The sequence below is a fragment of the Carettochelys insculpta genome, chromosome 2 (assembly GCF_033958435.1).
Source record: "Carettochelys insculpta isolate YL-2023 chromosome 2, ASM3395843v1, whole genome shotgun sequence".
Lineage (NCBI taxonomy): Eukaryota > Metazoa > Chordata > Testudines > Carettochelyidae > Carettochelys > Carettochelys insculpta.
In genome coordinates, this window is record NC_134138.1 from 242,810,644 (window position 1) to 242,833,788 (window position 23,145).

Here is a 23,145-nt window from a genome sequence, read left to right on the forward strand (position 1 = left end):
GTGTTTCTCAGAGTTCCTGTTAAAACCATTATTTGCATACTCTTATCTGAATTTCTAATTTTCATTGGTTTAAAGTGGTGAATAGAAACCATAATTAAATTCATATTTGCTCCTGGTTTGTCACCAGAAAGAATCAGAAAGAAATGTCACTGCATGCAGAGGCCAAAGGACAAGGGTGTACATGTAGCTATAGAAACCTACTTGTTCCCCAAACAGGAGATAGACTGACACAGCCAAGAGTTTTGTTTTAGAAGAGTCTTTTAGCCTCTCATCATGGTTAGTGAACACTTTGGGTCTTGTCATCTCCTCACTGCTCCATTCACTGTGACAGTCATGTCAGCTGCAGGAGCAATTACGAAGATTTATGGAACAGCTGAAGCATAAAGAGTAAAATGGCACCTCTGCAGTTGGGGCTTTTCAAAAGTTCTTCGTTTGCTCACTTTGCTAGCTTGAATTGGTTTAACCACAGTTCAGCTATTTCAAATACACTGTAAGTATGGATATGAATTATTTGTGTTTTGCTTTTCAACCCTAGAGATTAAATGCACAAGTCTTAGGCTAAATCTACACTTACAAAAAACTTTGAAATGGCCATGCTAGTGGCCAAATCGAAGAATACTAATGAGGCGCAGAATTGAATAGCTGATAGGAATAAGGGGATTTCGATGTGTGCGGGGTCCTTTCGCAAAGGACTCCCATGTAGTTCTTTTAACTCCACTCTCACTCCTCCCTGTACTATCCACTCCCACCTGCTTCCACATTGTTTCTTGCACTTTTAATCCCACTCCTACTTGCAAAAAAAGCGTTAGATCCAGTAAATCTCCCCATGTGGGAGAACGAACCCTGGCACTTTTCAAATGCTGCAGCCAGCAGCATGCTAATGAGGTGCTGAATATTCATTTCAGCACCTCATTATTATTCTTCGATTTGGCGATTCGCATGGCTGTTTTGAAAATTTTAGTAAGTGTAGACATGACCTTATAAAGTATGTTGTAATGTAAGGAGAAAAGGGTATCAGGGTTTTTAAAAATTCACAGTTCTTTAATAAGATGCTAAAAGACTAATAAATAGTTGATGAAAGTTATGTAAAATTAAGAATCAGTGGTAGGTTATATTCATATGTTCCTGAGCTGCTTAGTTGGAAAGAGGTTCCTATCAAAGCTTGTTGCAAACTAGTTTTGTCTACGTATTTTTTCCAGAAAACCCTGATATATTTTTATCTAAATTAGATTGTGTCAAGCAGCATGCCAAATGGTGTACAGTATAGAAATCTACACCTGTACCAGGTTATTCCAAAAAAAGGCTAAGTGAGTATGCCTTTCAGGTGTGCTCCAGGTGCTTGATATCAAGTTTAGTGTCAGGATTTGATCATGCTCTGTTGAAATTGGCAGTAAACTCCAAACATGCATTGACTTTAAAGTGGCAAAATCTGATGCCTTGAAGCCCTGTTGCAGTCCTTGCTCAGATGTAAAACCCATTGGAGTGAGTGAGAGCTTTGTCTTTGGAAACACCAAGGATTGGCCCCTTTATGAAAGTAAAAAAAAAACAGAACCTCTCAGCCTTGGTTGTGAGGTCTCTGAAGCATTACGTTGCACTACCAGAGCAGTAGAATGGCTGCAAAAAAAGCTGGATCAATCAATTCAGCCACTCATCAGTGGCAAGTGGTGAGTATGGGAGCCAGAAACTACAGTTTCTATAGAATTTAAATTTTCATGAAAGATTCTGGTCCTTGTCTGTGTGTAGCTCGCCTTCTATCAATTGTGTAAACTAGTACTATATTGTTTTCTGCAAACAAACAACTCCAGGGCTGTTACAGGGTTCATGGCTTTCATAAGCAGTGGCAGAATAAAATGAATGATACTGCAGCTGTGTTTCTGTGCCTCAGAACTTTGTGGGTGAGAGTGAAGTTGTTAGTCATTTCATGCTGCTTATGCTTGGCAAAGCACTCACTAGCAGCAGAGGCAGGATCTGAAGTTACTCATGAGAAGGATCCAAAAAAAGGAGACAAAGATGTCTACATGCAAAAATTGAACTAGTTTAAATACAATTAATTTTTAAAAAAAGCCACCCAGGATTTTGCACCTTTTTAACTAATTTAGCTTTTTAAACTGATTTGTGTTAAATTGATGCAATATAATGCAGAAGGGAAGGGAAGAGTAACAGAGAGCCCTGCTCTTTGCACTTCTGCCTCCTGCCAGGAGATGTGGAGACACCTACTTTGACACCTACTCCAAAGTTCTGGGAGAGAGGGGAGCAGAAAACTCCTTCTTACCATTAGCATCAAAGGAAGTGAGGCTTCAAATTTATCAGATGGCGACTAGCCAGAGATTGGTACAGGTATTTAATTGGGAATAGAGCACTGCCAGATCAAAAGCTGTAAATGACTACATACTCCTGCATGAAATAGCCAGTCAGGAGCACGGCACAGTACCCTGGTAGAAACCTCAGGACTAGAGGCCTGCATGAGGCTGTTCTTTTAACTCCGCTCTCACTCCTCCCTGTAGTATCCAATCCCACCTGCTTCCACATTGTTTCTTACATTTGAATCCCACTCCCACTTATAAAAAAGTGTTAGATCCTGCAAATCCCTCAGTTGAGACAGATTCCCCCATGCTCCTAAACAAACAAGAACAAAACTATGTTGTTAACATATTCAGATAGTTTTTACCCCTTAAACAATAAAATGAGTCTTGCTTGAACAGTGTACAAAAATACACATTCCTGTTATAATAGACATCAAATCTCTCCATACCTCACATAAATTTAAATATTACAAATTTTAGAGTGTCTTCCCGCAAATTGCTGCTGTCTGGGTTTTTTTGTTTTATTGTTTTTTTTGTTTTGTTTTATTGGTTTTTTTTGTTTTGTTTTGTTTTTTTTGTTTTTTTGCCCTTTCAATCCTGACTGCAACAAAGTACATTTTACCCAATCCCACTAATGTGGCGAAAGGTCTTGCAGTACCGCAGGGCTTCAACATATACAGAGGATGTCACCGAATTCCAAAGTAAGCATTTCTTAACAATTATAAAGCATAAAATATTCAATGGTGTGCAGTACACAATGTAGCTGAAGGCTAGCAGAGTTTAAGGCAATGCATAGTAGTAACTGGGAAGCATATTACATTGTGTAATCCTCTTACACCAGTTCTGGTCTCAACTTGCTAAATGTTTTCTCCTTGCCAACAGTTTGAAATGCTCTGTGCAGAGTTTTGGTCCAGTGATTCTCTTATGTTAGCCATCTGCCCTTCAGAGATGCCCACTTGTCGAAAGGATGATTGCCTTAGTACCATGAAGGGGGTGAATTCATTTTCACAATCTAGCTTCCCTTGAAGTGGAAGCACCATAGCAAATAGACATCAGGCTCCTCTGACACACCCTTTTTGGTAATATATTGCCATATTTTATGACCTGTTTGACAAATACATGTTGTTTGTCTTGACACCAGCAAAATCCTCCCTCTCCCATCAGTATAAGGACTGCCCCTCAGGGAGGTGGAATACTTATGCTGGCAGGAGAAGTTCTTTCATAGCTGTCAGTAGCATCTTCACTAAGTGCTGCAATGCACAGCTACAACATGAAGAATCACTGGCTAGGCTTTAACACTGCTGAAAAGGCTCTGGGGCTAAATGTGGATCCCAAACTGAATATGAGTTAACTGTGCAGTTATGAATGAAACTATTATTCTTCTGGGATGTATAACAGGAGCATTATATGTAAGACATGGAAATAATTGTCCCTCTGTACTCGGCCTCACCCGCAGTACTGGGTCCAGTTCTGGGTGCCACACTTTGGAAAAGACGTTGGGCAAATTGGAGGGAGTCCAGAAGAGAGCAACAAAAATGACAAAGTATAGAAACCCTGACCTGTGAGGAAAGCTTAAAAAAAAAAAACCTTAAAGTTATTAATGATCCACAGTCAAGATGGAAAGGCACACTGAATAAGGTCCCAGGGTCTCTGATGAGTCTGGTTCTATTCTATATCTTCATAAATGATTTTGATTATGTCTCAGAGAGTACATTTGTAAAGTTTGTAGATCAGACCAAGCTGAAGGGATTGCAAACTGATTGGAGTGAAGAGGAATATAATCCAAAATTATCTTGACAAACAGGAATGGTATTAAATATATAGGGTGATATTTCATAAGAACAATGGTAAGTGAGTATACTTAGAAAAAAATAATCAGTTGCGCAAAACATAATGGGAATGACTTTTTAGGAAGGAGGACAGCAGAAGGTGACCTTGGAGAGGTGGTAGGGGATCACAGACATGATATGAGTAAATAGGGTAATGCTGTTGCAAAAAAGCAAACGTTATTCTGGGACATCTTAGGAAGAATGTTGTAACCAAAATGCAAGAATGTTGTAAGCAAAATGCACAGTACTGATGAAGCCTCAGCTGGAAATACCATGTTTGCTTCTAGAAGGATGAGGACAAATTAGAGAAAATCCAGGAGAGTTCAACAATAATGAATAAAATGTCTGTAAAATATGACCTATGGGGAAAGATTGAAAACATGAGTTTGTTTAGTCTGAGGAAGAGAGGACAGGGGCATGGTAACAGTCTTCAAGGACATAAATAGGAGGGTTATAAATTGTTCTCTTCATCCACTGAAGACAGGGGAAGCAGTACTGGACTTAAATTGCAGCAAGGGAGCTTTATTTTAGACGTTAGAGAAAAATTCCTATCTGTAGGGGTAGTTAAGCCCTGGAAACTATTACCTAGAGAGCTTGTGGAATCTCACTGGATATTTTCAAGAACAGATTAGACAAACACCTGTCAAAGGTGCTCAGAATAATATTTAATTGTGCCTCAAAGCTGGAGCTGGATTAGAGGACCTGATGAGGTCCATTCCTACATAAATCCACTGTTGGGATCACTGAGATGCAGCCTGACATTCATATTACAGCATCTCATGTACTCAGGGGAGCAAACAATATTTCTGGGTCCTTTGGCAATATGCAGGGATGGGGGCGGTTCGTTCTCCTGGAAGGGGTGTGGCCTTGGGTGGAAGGGGTAGGGCTTAGGGTACCACTGCTCAGCTACTTGGAGCATGCCGTGTGGCACACCAGCAGCAACTTAAAGAGCTTAGGGCTCCAGCTGCTGCCGCTTCTGCGGTAGCGGTGTCAGCCAGGAGCACCAAGCCCTTTCGAAGCACCCAGACCCAGGGCAACTGCCCACTTTGCCTTGGCCATTCAGATAGTTAAGTCTGAATTATCAGGGTTTCTTAATAAATACTTTTTCTTTTCTTTTTTTTCTTTTTTTGGTAATTTGGTGCAGTTGTCTTCTTTTCCTTTGAGCATGTTGAATGTTTACAATTGGAATTAAATGTGGAAGGTGTAGATTTATACTCTGGGTATGTTTACCTGAGCCCAACTTTGAGTGTGATGAGTCACTATACTAAACCAGGCATTAGATCTGAGCACCAGAGTTACAAAGAAAGAAAATGACGAATTTCTACCAATTTAAGTGAACCACCAGAGGCAGCCCATGTAACCCAGTAAGTGTAGACAGTTCATATACAGATGACAAGGGAATGTGCTCTGCAGTGCTTTATAAGGGCTAGAGATTCCAAACAAAGTGTGTTCTTTAACCGCTAGCACATTCTAGCAGCATGCAGAGCTTTGAGAAAGTGAGGCACAATTTGGTGGTCATTTTGCTGCTTCGGGTAAAGAAAAGTGAGAACGAAATGTTCAGATTCTGGCTCTCTCTGTCATGAGCATTCCAGTTACAGTGGTTCTTTTGTGAGTAGCACTAGAGTGGATTTATGTGAAAAACGAACAAACAAGCAGAGTTCTAACATCCCAGTTCAATGTGTCAGTCTGTTGAATTGGCTCAATTTTGTCCCTATGATCAACTGAAGATAACTGTACTGCTGTTTTTGCAACTTGGGGTCACTGCCCAAAATATACCACAACACATGAGCATTCATTAGCTATATATATATGAGGAAAGAATTTGGCTCTTCCTCAAGGAGAGTGCTTTGATTTTACATGGTGCTTTTTTATCTCTTCTGTTTTAAAGATTGTCTTGTGATAGGGAGGAGTCTTTTTAATCAAGTGCAAAAAAATTGTCAAGAATGATAAGTTTTGTATGAGGGAAATGTGTCAGCCCCTGATACGCTGCTGATAACTAGAACTGTATTTTATGGAGCAGAAAATTACTCCACACCCAACTTCTCCAATTCCCTTCCAAGCTGCTTTTTCTTAATATGACAAGCTAATCTGAACGCATGAACTGCATGAAACTGTAAGGAAATTAGCATTCAATAATTTGGAATATTGTATGCAAGGCAAACCTGACAGAGTGAAGCAAGAAAAGAAAGCAGCACAGGATTTTTAATGAACAAAGCATTTTCTCAAAGTTGGGTGAACTGAGTGATATTTGGGATGTGATGAAAGGTCCTTGTAAGACCTTAGAAATAGGCTCCCAAATGGTATGAAAATGGTGTTTTGGAGACAGTTCAGCTTGAGTGACATTAAAGGCTTTCATTTGCCAATATCATTCTTGAATATACATGATTATGAGTCTATAAACATGTTGAAAGATAACCTCTAGCCAGATGAGGTAGACTTTTATTGAGATTTACACAGTGATAAACTTCAGACAAATTAAACAGCCCTTCTAATACACGATAGCCTAGAGTAGTGTTTTGTAGCAGCTGGATTTTATGAAATTATTGTGGAATCTACAGGACACAAATGTTTAGTGAAAACCTGACCTACCAAATTAGAGTTTAGTAAAAGATTTACCCAGCGTTGCTCAGGCACTTTTAACTCAAATAAGTTTTGTTGTTTTCCTTTTAAATCATTGTTCCGGGGATGAGAGATTCAGTATGCAGGCTGCCCCTGGGAGAGTGGAAGGCCTAGCCTTCTCTCACTGCGGAAGCTTGGGGCCAAGTGAGAAGCATGTGCCCATGGCCGCTGCAGCTGCAGTGGGCACGGCCAGGGGAGAAGTGTATGTCCTCCAGCTGGTGGACAGACAGACACGCAAACTCTCTGAAATATATAGTAGATAGCTTTCCCTATCTCTGCCCTTGCTCCCTGCTGACCCAGTGGGGATTGTGGTTGTCCCAGTCCCCATCTTGGGCCCCTTGCTGCTGCCCTGTGGTCATTCTGCAGTAAAACTGTCCCCCCATCAGACCTCTCCCTTTCAATTTTATGAGCAGCGATTGAATTCCCTTTGCATCCCATTTTTCCTGGGACACCCAAATCCCTCATCTTGCTTTAAGTTGTGATAAGAGGAAAATGCATTCCAAGTTTGGTGGTCCTAGCTCTCACCATTGAAGAGGAGCTCTTGAACAAAAAGACTTGCAGATGGGCAAAATTTCTAAAATACATAGTAGATATATACTTCATGGCAGGACATACCCTGGCATTTTCCTGCAGCCTTAGCTTTTTATTTCCCACATATTCTACTCTAGAATGTTCCTTTTCTTCCTCACACCTTCTTCAGTCCTTTCAGGTTTTTCTGGTCACTGATATTTGTCCATGTCTAGCTCCTAGGAGTGAATATCTAACCTGCTTACACTGCTCTGTTAACATTACACCTGGGGAAGTCTGCATCACTACATGTGCACAAAATTTATGTCCCTCATAGTTTTTTTTTTGTTTGCTTGTTTGGGGTTTTTTTGCCATTCCCACAGAAAAATGATGCCTGATGGAGAAGCAAAGGGAAACTGCAAGGTCATGCACCCCCTCCCTGGCAGGATGGTTCAGATCAGTGCTTTTTTTGCCTTTTTTTTTTTTTAAAGAGCCAGTACAGCTCCTTACCTCTGCCTCTCCACCACTGGTTCCCAGAGTTGAGGCTGCCAGAAGGGTGGTGGGGGCTCCAGTTCCTGTCCCCTGCTGATACAGGGCTGACAGGGGCTCTGGCTCCCAGCCCTGCTCTGCCACCTGGGCTCTACCTCCCAGCCCCATGGCAGCCTCCTGGCCCCTGTGCTGCTGCAGGGCTGGTGGGTGCCCTGTGCTTCTGCAGGGCCAGTGTGGGGCTCCAGCAGTCCTGTTGCTGGGAGCCAACTGTGGGGCTGAGCCCTGCCAGCAGCCCTAGCTGGCAGAACCCTGGTTGGAGGACGGCAGGGACTCCACAGCCCTGCAGTTGGCAGCCCTGTTTCAGCTGCCCAGAGCAACCAGTAGAGATGTAAATCATTGGGGTTTTGTGTGTGTAAGAGAAAGAGAGAGTGTGTGTCCCACACTTGCTATTGCAGCACACTTAGCCTGGAGGAGCAGAGCTTTTCAGTGTTTCTGATGAGCGAGGTGTATGGCAGGCTCTGTCCCCTCATGCAAAACACAATGTTGTAGCCTGTGGGCTTAGTGAATTGTTCCCATTATCTCTGTGAATTCCCCCAGAGTATAAAACCAATATAAAAGTTTTAAGACACCTTTACTTTGCCAGAGTCACGTAAAGAACAGAATGGCCTTATAAATGCTTATGGTGATTTAGTGATAAGAACTGATCTGATTTTTGAACCAAAATAATTTCCTATTCAAATGTGCTCTGTAAGCTGTTTGTTCCTTGCCTTTCTGGAAATGGTCAGTATGCAATATAAACTGTGAGTTTGATTCCACAGTCCTCACTAGTTCATCAGCTGCCTGTGATGTAGCACTGAGCATATAGCTGCATATATTTGGTGACTAATAACTAGAAATAAGGGGTCAAAGCTAGCTTTATTACCATTAGACATAATGGTTTGGGGATTTTCTCAAGTGGTCCCCATTCCCATTCTCTGTCCGTTGCGTTGTATTGTATTTTAAGCAAATTACAAAAACAATTGAAACCAGAGTGATTATACTGCATTATTTTGATAAATAAAATTTGCACAATTTTCCAGAACTTTAAAATATTGTGTGCAGAATTTTTATTTATACTTTTGGTGTGGAATTCCCTCATGAGTATAACGTGCCATTTATACTTATTAGTTCCCTCTCAGTTAATTCATGGAAACATTCAGGAATCCTGCTTCAGAACAGAAAATTTTCCTTCCCATCCTGGTACAGTGTCCTGGGGCAAGCTTTGACTTCAGAGTCTTAGATTATTGGAAAAACACTTTTTCATTTAATTTTCAGTCTGTCTGAATATTTCTGTCCTGCTTAGTTATGCAAGAAAGCTGGACAAAAGGCTGTGGAAGTCACTGCAAGAGGAAATAAGAATGACCACTAACTTTTGTGACTTTCTGACAGTTTCAAAATCCATTTCTTTGACTTTCCCGATGTAGGCCTCTCAAATATAACTGTCCTTAGTCCTGTTATGTGTTCTGAAATACAGATATGAGATTTTTAAAGACACACAGAACAGTTAATCATTTAAATCCCATTGACATTAGGGGCGCTGAGTATCTTTGAATTTTTTCCACCTGGCTGGGTGAGAAGAAAGATTATAATTCTTTCATTTAGTTTTCATGGAAGATCTTCAGTTATAACAGTGATGAAACCCTAGATAAATAACCCCATTTTTTCACTAGAAACATTTGGTTATAATTCTTTTGCATGCCAATAAGCTATTACTGATCATTTATGATAATGGAACAAAACAAACAAAAGTGTCCAATCTTTGATAAGCTATATGTATAAGGAGCAGTCACTTCCATGCCAACATAAATCTTTGAAGTCTCAATACAGTCAAATGGATTATTTAAATCCATCCTTGTTTGCTTATCCTGGCAATGCTAAAGCCATAAAAGTGAGCATGGCCTTGTCCTATTAAGTTGGTATGTGCCATTCTTGGCTTGAATAGTCATTTGCTAGCAGAACTATGCAAGTTCAGTTACATGGCCGTTTCCACTATCACATTGTCTTGTTCTTGTTTTTGTACAATAGTGACAGAGAGGTAGCCATCTTAGTCTCTATTCTAAGAAAACAAAACAGCAGTCACGTAGCACTGTAAAGACTAACAAAATAACCAAATAAGTTATTTTGTTAGTCTTTAAAGTGCTACATGACTGCTGGTTTATTTGGTTTTTGTCCAGTGATAGCTTGTATCCCACCAAAATTTAGATTCAGACTTATTCCTATACAGCAGGCACCTTCAGAATGTTAGGTGAAATGTGCTGTCTAAATGCTATAAGATGGTGTGCAACGATGTAATGTAATTACAGTGAATTTAGCAAACTCAACCTGAAGGTCTAGTGATAGTTCTGCTCATTGTCAATATCTGCCAGTGGTTAGCTCTAGGCATGTCATGGGAAGAGTGCAATTGATCACTTACTGTATGCCTGGTGCATTGGCGTCACTCAACCCTGTTGCAGCAGATTGAAGAGAAGTAGCATCAGGTTTTGAAGCAGTTCTCTGCCCCATATTGCCCAGGCAGAATGGTGTGATTAATCAGTAGTTTGTAGTTCGTGTTGGATGACATGTCAAGGTTTTGCTAGGGAAGAGGAAGAGTGGGGATGGGGAGGGGGTAATAACTGAATTGCAAGTAAGAGGTCTGCTTAGAAGTAAGCACTGCTGTACTGAAAAAATTCTCCTGATCAGTTGCTGACCAAATATGTAACCAAAACATTTTTACTTTACTGAATTTATTATTGTAATCCTGGCACAAATCTTCATTAGTAAACTTCAAAATGGCCATTTGCGTGGCCATTTTGAAGTGTTGGGCTCGTGTAGACATAGCCAGAAAGAGCTGTGAGTGCATTGCCAGTTCATCAAATTGCAAAGGGCCTTTATTAGTATCATATGACAGAATAAAAGTGTTAATTTTGTCCATATAAAAGTGAAGGTCCTTGTAGCACTTGTTTGAAGCAGGCACAAGCCTTGTGTAAGTTTTTCCATGTAACTTTACTAGTGTAGCTCAGCTCTAATTTGCAACACTCCTATTCTAAGCACCGTCAGAGAAGAATCCAATGGTTCTAGTGACTTGTACGTTGTTGTTGTTTTTAACCAAAAGTGAAAACTTGCTTTTGCACACTGTGGGCAGGGACTAACTCTTACAATGTGTATGCGCAAGGTATGGCGCAACAGGGCAGCAGTACCAGTTTAGGCCACTTGGTACCATTGTAATGCAAGCAGTAATAAATCAAATGGCAAGCAGCTGTGGACTAGTAAATTTAATTGCTGTGGGGGATGTTTTAGAGAGTACCTTATGGGACAGAATATTGTCTGGAGTGCACCGATTGGTTATGGGCAGCCAGCCTGGATTCCCTAGTTAGCTGATCTGCAGCAGTCCTTGCGGGGCTGACTTGGGGAAGGGTTTGGGGAGTGATGCTGAGAGAGCCTGAGTGTGAACAGTGAGCTCCCTTGCTCTCTCCTTGCAGAGCTGCACCATGTTTCTGCCTCTTCTCCCAAAGCAGCAGCCCTCTGATCTGGAGCTGTGGAGCAGCCTGCTCTGCTTCGAGCACCATCCTAGTGAATGGGCTTCAGTACTTCCCTTTCCCTCTTTCCAAGAGCAAGGTGGAACAGATGAAGGCAAATTCCTTCCTGATGGCCTGCCAAAAGGCTGGTGGGAGATTGTGAGACGTGAGTCATATTAAGCATTCAGAGCTGACTTGTCTGCTCGCCACCCAGCCTTTTCCCCAGCAGCTACGCTTACTTGTGTTGCTCCCCCAGGCCAGGTCAGACCCTGCTGACCAATTACCCCATCCAGGTGAGAGAACCCCAAGGCAGCTGCTTCTGTCCTCCATGCTGCCATAGGAAAGAGAAGGTGCATGGGTGCCTCTTCTGCTGCTGATCTTAGTTCTGCTGATCTTGGAAGTAGCAGTCCGTGTTTTTCCAGCAGCCTCTGCTGTCCTTGTGCACCTGCCTCTGAACTTGCCTCCTGCTAATGACACAGAAAGCTACCCACACAGTTTGAGAGGTGGGAGAGGGGAAGCAGTCAGATCCATCAAAAGGTGTTAAATTGGTACTTTAAAAATAAATACACTAAGAAACTCAATCACAGTGAGCCTCATTCGGTTTTAAAATAAAAAGACAAGTTAGTGTGTGGATGAGCTCACTTGGGCTCTAAAGGAAGTTAGAGTCAAACTTTATCTAGTAAACTATTATATAAAGCAAGTCACTTTATTTATTTATCCACAGGGTGCTCTGTTGGTTGGCGGAGGGGAAAAGTAAATGTATTGCCAGAGGAGGCAGTCATCCTGGGAGATCTCACACTGAAATTAAAGGGGCTAAGTGGAAAAGCGATAAAAGGATTCAGACCCACAAGCCAAGGCGATTGTGAGAAAGTAATTGTCATGCTGCAGTTCAGAAGCCAGAACTATGCACATGGTCCTAAACATGATATTAGAATTCAAAGCCTGATTCCCCACTGCCTTCCACCATGAGAACATCATTTACGCCTAGGCAAAGAGCATGTGAAACCACCAGAATTCAGTGTTAACTCGTACTGGCGACAACATGCACCTCCCTTTGCTCAGGGATGAAAGACAGTGGAGTGTCAGGCCCTCTAAGTCCAGTAGAGTCTAGAGCCATGCTTCCAGAGCCTTGTTCATTCCTCTCTGAATCTCTCTTACCCTCCTCCCTCCCTTTTTTAATGAACTAAGGCAATGCCTCCCTTAGCCATACTGCTTTTCAACAAGTTTACAGTTTCCTGGTAATAGTTTACTGTGAACTTTGTCTGTGTAACTGACATTTAACTACATAAGAAATACTCTCCCATTCTTCTTAAATCTGAATTCAGTCTGGTCTCATTTTAGCTAGGTTATTACTTTCACTGCAAAGATAATCTGCCTCTTCCTGCAGTTGTATTCCCAGACTCTTCCAAACTTAAGAATTCCCTTTGGAATTCCTTACCTCATGCTGTCCATTCACATGTTGCTGAAAACTAACAAATATTATGTATATACCCTCACCAGCCTTCAACCTTCTCTGAAGTCAACTAACAGCTCTTACAGCAACTCTTTATTTTTCTGGTCACACCACAGTTTCCCCTCCTGCTTCCAGCCCCAATTTTTACATTATATTGCAGGACTACTTAATGAACAACTGAGCTGAACGTTGGGGGAGGGTTGGAAGGAATGCCTTCAGACACTCTCACTTGTCCCTCTTCTCATAGATTCAGAAGAGACCTCCGGAGATTATCAACTCCAGCCCCCCATCTTGATCTGCTGAGCCTTCTGCCCCAAATCTGTAGGGTTCTTCTTATCATTAACTTTACATCATAAACTTTGAGGTGTCTCTGAAGATGTACTTGCCAATGAAAGTAATCATGCAACATTGCAGACATGGCTATGACTTACATCACTACTTACTTATGTTTCATTAGTCTTCATTTTTAACTTTGAAAATGCTAAAATTATACAATCTGATTTTTCTTGTTTAGGTTCATCTTATGTAGCAGAGCATATAGCAGCTGCATAGGAGCAAATTTGAGCTCAGTCTTCCACTTCCCAGCTCTACAAAGGCCATCTTACAGGAGGGAGATCTATGGAGACTCCAAAAATAGTATCTAGTTAAGCCAGGGGTTTAGGCGTGTCACTAAGCAAGGGGTTAGACATGAGACCTAAAGTGAGGAATGGGCTTAAGTATTTTGTACAGAATCTGGGCCATAGGATGCAACACATTTTACATCACAGTAATTTGCAGTGACACGTAAATGAATTCCATACACATTTATCCCAAGCTGGGCTTGAAATAATGCAAGTGGAAAACAGCAAGAACAGGAAAATGCAGCTGTTTTCCATTCTGCTCTGCAAGAGAAGAAAATGATAATGGGAAACTGGGGTGATCCAGGCAAGGACTGTGCTGGGGTAGAATGGAGGAAAAGTCAGGATAAGCAGAAAGATAACATCCATTACATTATTTCTTTGAGTGTTTGTTTCTGACAAACGTTAGATGATAAGGGTATGATTTCCAAGAGCAAGTTATTGCATTAAGATAAACTAGTTCAAGTGCAGTTTAAACTGGTCTAAATTAGTCTTTATTATGGGTTTGCTCTATTGTAACTAGGTAGATTGTTGGTTTTATCAGTACAAGTTGAAACTCTCTAATCCGGCACTCTCTCGTCCAACAACATCTGTAATCCAGCATGATTTTAGTTAGCTGGATGACCACTTATCTTGGATGTGGGCAAGTTTCCTATGGTGCCAACAAATTTGTTTATAGCCCCAATCCTGGCTCTCAGTGTTCTGTGCTGTTATTTAGTTGTAATTTACCCCAAATGTCTTCTAAGAGCCCAATAAGCAGTGGAAATGTTGGTAATGCTGCTAGACAATATTGACCTCCTGTGGCCCAGGAAATTCTCTCATTTGGCACCAGTCAAGTCCTAAGGTTACAGAATAAGAGGGTAAAACCTGTGTAAGGATTCTGTTGTACAGCATGTCATGGTTAATGCCTCCAAGGCTGCCAGATATTTTCACTGTCACTTCCTCCCTCATCCAATTCTGAGACTGCATTTTAAATTGAACTAATCTATTCAATAATTTAAACTAGTACAGTGGCATTGTCCCTGAACAATAGCGTGCTCTTCCCAGATTGCTCGCTCTTCTAATTACTCCCTGGGTTAAACCTTTTTTCGGAGGAATGGGTAAATGTTTTAATGGTGCTGGATCAGTATTTATGTACCATGTTGATTCAAAACCTTTGTTGTTGTAATGTGTGTTTTCTATGTCTCAGATCTGGATGTTTATATGTTGCTTCTGTGATCCTGGTAGAAATATTTGGGTAGTAATCGGTGTAGAAGACATGTGTCATAGGACTGGTTGAATCTCCTGATTGTGTTTTATCCCATCTTTTGAATGCCTAGAATTTTCATTGCAAGGGTAGAGGTGTCTTTTTCTTCTGAGTTACTTTCCCGGGTGTATTTATCCTGCACAGAGAATATTGTGCTAAGTCTTCTATGTTGGTTTACTGCGGGAGCTGGTGGACTTTCTTCCAACACCAGGCCTCTGTAGCAGAGAGAAAGAATAGAGGCTTGGTTATTAGAGTAAATGGAAACCACTTCTTATCTATCTACTCTGCCAAACAGAGATAAAAGGCCTCTAGTAAGTCTCATGATCTTTTTTCTCACATAAGTCACAGTGAAAAATTCATACTTCATTTTAGTGGCAGAATGTCAAGTGTCATCCATACCAAATCATCAACATCTCTTTTGTAAGTACTTTAATTTTATCTCTACTTCCTAAAATTGCACAACTGTCTTCCATGTAAATAAGGAAGCCTGGGATTCCCAGTTTCTCCAATAGTATCCTTGTTCTTGTTTCCTGGAACACACTATGTTAATTGCTCTGCTAGGAGCAGCTCTGGGTCATCACTTGAAAATGAAGTTGTTATAAAATGGATGTGTTGACAGATAGCACAAATGGCATAGCTAATCAAATTTACTCCAGTGTTTTCATGGCAAGAAGGACTTATTGCCATGCTAGTAAATGAAAGTCTTATGAATGCTTAATTCAGAGTGGGAGGTGCATCTTAGTGACAGTTTCCAGAATCCTAAATCAATGATGCAACAGTGATTGTATCCTCTACGACTGAGTCAATAGCATGATGAGTTGCAAAAAAAGCAAATGTGATTCTCTGATGCATTAACAGATGTGTTGTGAACAAGACACAAGAAGTCATTCTTCCGCCCTACTCTGCGCTGGTTAAGCCTCAGCTGGAGTATTGTGTCCAGTTCTGGGCACTGCAGTTCAAGAAAGATGTGGAGAAATTAGAGAGTGTCCAGAAAACAGCAACGAGAATGATTAAAGGTCTAGAGAATGTGACCTATGAAGAAAGGCTGAAAGAATTGGGCTTGTTTAGTTTGGTAAAGAGAAGATTGAAGGGCGACATGATGGCGGTTTTCAGGTATCTAAAAGGGTATCATAAGGAGGAGGGAGAAAACTTGTTGTTATTGGCCTCTGAGGATAGAACAAGAGGCAAAGGACTTAAACTGCAGCAAGGGAGGTTTAGGTTGGACATTAGGAAAAAGTTCCTAATTGTCAGGGTGGTCAAACAGTGGAATAAATTACCTAGGGAGGTTGTGGAATCTCCATCACTGGAGATATTTAAGAACAGGTTAGCTAGATATCTATCTGGGAAGGTTTAGACAGTACTTGGTCCTGCAATTGGGGCGGGAGTCTGGACTCGATGACCTTTCGAGGTCCCTTCCAGTCCTAGTATTCTATGATTCTATGAAGACTGGCATTTCCTTGACGTGTCTCAACAATATTTGGCAGACAATTTGGTTGGAGCCAAAACTATCTACGTTCTGATAAAGCCGCTTTCCGATAATATTATTTGCACTCACCAATATATCAGCAAAAAGTACAAAATAAGCATGTGTACCCTTTCAAATTCCTTAGCATGCAGTAATCTTTTTGATAAGAGCTGTTGAAAATCCTTGCACAGAGCATGGGTGTAGTGTTAATTATAACAAATGATATTGCCAACTGCAATAGTTCAGTTGTTTGCCAGAAATGAACTTAGGAGCAGTGAATGAGTGAGTCTTGGATAAGATTTATTCATCCAGCCTAATGAATTTTATATTTGGCACCATCTTGATCCAAGACAGAGTCCTAGGTACTGCTGGACTGCAGTAAGTGTGGGTGTATAATTTTGCAGCAATCATCTGTGTATAGTAACATACTGTGAGACTGCGTGTTTTAGTTTCTAACATTGGGCCTTATTTTCAGAAATGCCAAATCCCCAGCTCTGACTGAAATCAAATGGAAATTGCAGGTGTTCAGCTCCTTCTCCCCTCCCCACCCCTCCCCCCAAAACAATCAGGCTCTTCTAATACTTGAGCAAATATGGGATTGGCAAAGCTATTCAACCATCATTGACAATTAGGGACAGAACGAGCCTTTTGAGTGTCACATGCAGGTAGAAGCTTATGCTTCAAAATATGTTAGTCTATAAGGTGCCACTGGACTTCTTGTTGTTTTTGAAGGTACAGACTTACATGTCTGCCACTCTGATACATGCAGGTAGGAACCTGGCTTTCACCACTTCCATTCTGCTCAGGCAAATCACCCCTTATCTCCCCGTAAGGACAAAGAACAATTCAGAGAAGAGGGCACCGTCCCTCACCCAGCTCAGTACTCCTCCCTTGGCCCTCAAGGCAGGGCAAAGATAAACACCCCCCACTGTGGTCTCTGTCAGAGTTAGATGTGTGGAAACTCATAGCCACCAAATTGTCATGGTACCACCACATTTGGGGAACCACAGATCTTTTTAGAAAAGGGTGCAAGTAGTTTACCCGAGTCTTTAATTGCACAAGTTGTTAACCATCATAATTGTTTTGTGGTTTTAAAAAGCTGTCTCGGAACCCTTTAATTAGGAAAGGACCAGATAATACCAGCCATATATAGCCAATCAGAATGGTAGGTAAGGTGGCTTATGCTTTGCAATGTGAAGAAAAAAACCTCAAAACAACTTGAATTGACTTGAACACAGATTGCAGGTGTGAAAAGTCTTTCATCTGCTGCAGTCTTGTTTGTTAGAGCCTCTTTTGTTTACCCATTTTACTGACCTTTGTGTCCCATTGTACCCAAGCTACATTGTGCTTATTTATGCTATAGTACATTATCTTTGCATGACACAATACAATAGGGTGCCATTCAAAGCCATTTGCAGAAAAAATGTGGACAACATTTTCAAAGTTAATTTTTTCAGGTCTAGCCACTTGCTTGCCTTTTTAATATAACTTTACATCTCTATGGCTCTTTCTGTATAAGGGCCTCAGAGTGAGTGCTTTGCAACCGTTAAAGAACACTCATATGAGGTGGGGGTGGCTATGGGATTCATTATCTTAACACATTACAAGCTGCTTTAAAAGTTTTCTCATTATTTATTGAAATTAGAGTGGAATTTTAGCATTGATTCTTACCCTCAGTTAATTTGGTAAGACGTGTATGTAACCTAAATCTCTTCAGCTAGTAAGGAGACTGAAGCAGCTCTACAGTATATGCAGACTGTCAAAAGGGCCAGGGGGTGAGTGGGGGGAGGGGAGCTATTCAGATGTGTTGTTATATAAATCCCTGCATGTTGATTGCACAGGACTGAGTGTCTTGACGTCTCAGATCACCCTGCCTGATAAAAGGACAGCAGTAATGACTGATGCATTGTGTCCTTTCTCATGTTGCTTTTTACAGACTAAGAAGAAGCCTGCACAGAATGAACTTAAATGACTTACATATAAATGTTTGAGATCAAACTGAAGCCTGCACTGCTTGGTGCAGAGAAGCAATTAGCTGTCAAAGGAATGGCTATACTAATATCTCAGAGAAAAAATGACTAACTAAAATAAACACCCTTGGATGAAAAGGGTTAAATGGTTTTATCATATTTTCAATCAACAAACTGTTCCAATCATTCAGATTATAAAATACATCATTTAATTACAGTCTCTTTCTTCCCCCTTCTCCCTTCACTGCCCCTTTTTCTGTTTCCATTTGCTATGCTGTTATCGCACTCATCATTTAAAGATGCTCCAGTGGATTTGACCGCCACCGACAAGATTGGGTGGATAGTGGCTGCCCTGAAGAGGTAAGTAGGTGCTTTACAACCTCGATCAGACCACCCGAGACAATTTGTATAGCTACTATTAGGATCCTCTCATATCTGACATTTCATAGTGGTGTAATTTCAGGGGTCCCAACCCAAAAAGGAGTTGAGGGGTTGTAAGATTATTGTAGGGTGGGGGTTGTGGCACTGTTACCCTTATTTCTGCACTGTGACAGGCTTCAGAGCTGGGCAGCTGGAGAACAGCAACGGGTGACCAGGAGCCCCGTTCGGAAGGCAGAGCCTCCACCACCACCATCAGAGATGTAAAGATGGGATGGGATGAGATGGGATTTCCACCTTTATTTATGCCCTGTTGGTGGTGGGGTGTGGCCTTCAGACCTGGATGCCTGGCCAATAGCTGCCAATCTCCAGCTGCCCATCTCTGAAAGCGGCAAAGAAGTAACCTCCCAGGAATAACCTTGTGAAGCTCCTGCATTTCCCTTTTGTGTCAGGGCCCTCAATTTGAGAAACACTGGTCTCCTCCATTAAATCTATATATTATAGAGTAAACGCATGGTCCCTGACATGTTTGTCATAGGCATGAATTCTGCAGACTATTAAGCAGTGTTTTTCAAGATGGAGTGCATGCTGCACTGTTATCCATGTGCATTACATAAAATCTGAGTAGGTTGTTTTAAAGAAACATTACAATGAGCAAAGTTGTTGTTTTATTATTATTGCTGTTGTTGTTGTTTGAAGGTATAAAAATGGCATAGCATAAAACCTCTATTATTCAGCACTCCCAGGGAAGTGGGAGTGCTGGAAAATCAAATGTGCTGGATAGCGGATTAGGGCCAGTGGCCCTGCTCCACCAGCCCCACTGCCAATGGTCAGTTGGTCCCAGCCCGATAACTGGCCCTGCACTAACCAGCCCTGGACAGGTAAGCAGCCTCAAAGCAGCCGGCCCTGGCCAGGTAACTGGCCCCCAGCAGCTGGCCCTGGCTGGGTAATCAGCCCCATGGCAGCCAGGCACAGCTAGTCAGCCAGCCCCAGTTGGGTAACTGGCCACCGCATAACAATTAACACAATGTGCCGGTTGGCTGGGTGCCAGATAACTGATCTTTTACTGTAATATGAATTTTACAAAAAGCAGTGCAGCAAAAAGGCTAATACATAGGGAGATAGGAAAGACCTTATTTGGACACAGACTGGCTAACCTAGTGAGGAGGGCTTTAAACTAGGTTCGATGGGGGCAGGGGAGCAAAGCTCACAAGTAAGTAGAGAAGATGGAGACCTGGGAGGTGGGTTGGAAATGGGAGACAGCATGGGCTATAATGGCAGAGAAGAAGGAGGGTCAGGGCATAACTGGGAGGCAAGATCCAATCAGTATCTTAGATGCTGATATACAAATGCAAGAAGTATGAGTAATAAGCAGGAACAACTGGAAGTGCTAATACATAAATACAATTATGACGTTGTTGGCATCAAAGAAACTTGGTGGGATAATACACATGATTGGAATGTTGGTATGGAAGGGTACAGCTTGCTCAGGAAAGATAGACGGGGGAAAAAGGGAGGAGGTGTTGCCTTGTTTATTAAAAATGTACACACTTTGACTGAGGTGGAGATGGACATAGGAAGAGGATGTGTTGAGAGCCTCTGGATTAAGCTAAAAGGGGTAAAAAATCAAGGGTGATGTCCTGCTAGGAGTCTACTACAGGCCACCTACCCAGATGGGGGAGGTGGATTAGGCTTTTTTTAAATAACTAACAAAATCATCCAGGGCCCAGCATTTGGTGGTGATGGGGGACTTCAACTATCCAGATATATGATGGGAAACTAACACAGCAGCACAGAGACTATCCAATGAGTTCTTAGACTGAACTGGAGACAATTTTTTTATTTCAGATGGTTGAAAACCTACTGGGGGGAAGCTGTCGTAGATTTGATTTTAACAAATAGGGAGGAACTGATTGAGAATTTGAAAGTGGAAGGCAGCTTGGGTGAAAGTGATGAAATCATAGAGTTCACAATTTTAAGGAAGGGTAGAGTGGAGAGCAGCAAAATAGAGACAATGGATTTCAGGAAGGCAGATTTTGGTAAATTTAGAGAGCTCATTGTACGAGGTTTTTTTGTTTCATGTGGGAATTTGTGGTAATATGAACTAATTCATTTCACAGAGTTTGATTCTTTCAATGCTGGTAAACAGCAATTACTTTCCCTTTCAGCGGTAGGGGCCACATTCTGTCCTCAGTTACAACAGCACAGCCCCAGTGACAGAATCCGGCAGGGTATAATTAAAGGCAAAATATGTCCCCAAGTGTCTGTTTAGAAGAGCCTGCTTGATTTTAGTCTCAGTAATTGAGTCCAAGGATTACACAGACATAAGCCCATTGTGGTGGGGGTATTTTTTGTGGGAGTTCTTCCGCTTGCATAGTCCTAATTGCAAAGTAATGCTGGGTGATTAGATAAAATAATTACATACTAGCTGGTTGCAATAAAGGCTTTTAGCTACAGCTTTGCAATTTGCCAACTGAATGTGTGCTCATGAGGTTGCCCTTAGAATTTAAGTGCTCAGAAATGTAACTTTTCGAGAACATGCAATCAAGGCCACTAGTAAATCTATCAGTGTGGGGCAGAACCTTCTTATTGATTACTTTGATTACTCGTTAAATGTGTATGTAGGACTCAAGTATGTCCTTTCAGCAGGACTTCCCAAAGGTACCCCCTATAGAATCACCTGGTCCTGCTTCTTCCAAGTCCTTATGAGAGGGCCTAATGCCACTAACTTGCCCATGACCAGCCCCAGTGTGGGGTGATAAAAGGGAGCTCCTTTCCCCAGCCAGAATCTAGCCTTTACTTGTCGACCCTTTGGAGCAGGAATGTCTTATTCCTGTGTCTCTTCCGGTGCCATGCTGAGCACACTGTTCATACTCAAGCAAATAATTCATTTTAAATGCAAAAGCTATATGATTGTAATTTGTATTTAAACACAAGGGAGTGAAAAAAGAAAGATTCCTTTTTGTCAAACTGCTTCCCCATGCTAGTTGTGAGTAGTGGCTCCCTACTTAAAACCAGACTGGCCTCGCAAAATGGCCTTGGATTGAGGGATACTGGTAGCCACAGGCCCATGCTGTGGATCTCACAGTGCCGAAACACCCCGCCATGAGCTCTGGCAGGCTTTTTGCCGCAGGTATCCACAATGCCTTTCTGAATGTGGGAAATGCAGTGAAATCACTGCTGCTAGGGCAGACTGTTGCTATAGCTTTCCCTCTGCTGGCTCATGGCCTCTCTCCCCTTCGCAATGATCTGTAATAGCAGTGCTGCTCACTGTGAAAGGCTTGCATTGCTGGAGCACAAAGGCACTCTCAGGGAGCTGCGAAAGGGAGACAGAGGAGATACTCATGCCCTCTGCCTCCCTTGGGCACCCATAGAGGATGCATTCTTTTCAGTCCTGTATATTTAAATATACACATAATACCTGTTCTCCCTATCCAGTTATTACCAACATGGGGTTAAATTTGAATGAGTTTCTGTGTTTTGTGACCAGGGCCACCAGTGGGGTTAGGCACAAGGGGAGTTGCCCTGGGGCCCAGCAATTTAAAAGAACCCAGGGCTCAGAGCCCTCTAAATCACCAACAGAGCCCCACGCAGTGCAGTCTGATTGGCGCTAAGGTCTGGCGTGGGAGGCAGGGAGGTGAAGCGCAGCATGGCCCAAGTGGCACTGAGGACTGGCTGCTCCTAGCCATGACCCTGTCACTTGAGGCCCCACTACTCCTTGTCACCTGTCCTGTTCATGACTATGAAAGCAACCTTATCACTGGCCTCTCCTGTTTCCCTTTGTTTGTTTGTTTGTTTTTCCTTCTATTTAAATACACAAGATGAATGCAAGGGCTTTGCCTGGGGTTTTGTAGTGGAGGTGGAATGTGATGGAAAGGTTGTTTGTTTTCAGGTTAGTATTGGTGGGATTGTCTTTTATTTTTTTCTTCATTTAATTTCCTAGTTTGCTATTATTAAAGGAAGACTAGAGAGGACTGGAAAATAACCATGCATGTTAAGTCTGAAACAATGAAGACTTGTTTGTGAAGTTCACATCTCTCTGAGATGATCACTCTGCCAGGAAGCAGAGTTCACAGCTCTCTGAAATGGAAGATGGATCTGGGCTGTGGGACAAGGGCAGTTCATATATTTGCTGCAGTTTGGCTGAAAATATTTTTCTCTGCAAAACTGTGTTACAAATGCACTGCAAAACAAAACAAAAGGTTTTGCTCTTTATTCCTACTGAATACACAAATATTGCCTCAAGTTATAAATGTGTACATGTTTATGTATACATATGTACATATCTACATATGTGATTTATCATATAATAATAAAAAGCTAACTGTAGGTAAAGCTAGTTTTTATATGTAATTTTTATTGTCTTTGTTAATTTCCCAGGAAAATGTAATTAATTCAAAATTACAGTTAACTGTACCTTATTTTCTATGCTTACCATATTTTCATTTTGCACAGATATATATCTTGCTTTGACAAGTTTTATGGTACCAAGAAAAAAGATCTATTGAGGTGTGCATTCCAAATACAATAGCAAAAAAAAGGCCTCACTCACCTCCAAAAGTAACTTCTTGGTGATAAATTTAGATATTGAAACTGTGACAGCAATAATATACATTTGGTGGTCACAGTTTTCACAGCTTTGTTATCAATAGCTTAGGCACTGTAAATTTTCCGGTTGAATGCAAAACCTGTTATTCCGCTCAACCCTGTGCAGAGTATTTTACTTTAATATAAAT

General features: G+C 41.6%; 1 protein-coding gene across 5 annotated transcripts in view; it reads left to right on the forward strand.

The window, feature by feature from the left end:
- PLXDC2 (plexin domain containing 2) overlaps positions 1-23,145 on the forward strand; it is a 429,645-nt gene that overhangs the window by 342,387 nt on the left and 64,113 nt on the right. For all 5 annotated transcript variants that reach the window (XM_074984845.1, XM_074984847.1, XM_074984846.1 and 2 more), the window contains exon 10: positions 18,331-18,391. In XM_074984845.1, the coding sequence (XP_074840946.1) occupies positions 18,331-18,391 (61 nt within the window). The remainder of the gene's footprint in view (positions 1-18,330; positions 18,392-23,145) is intronic.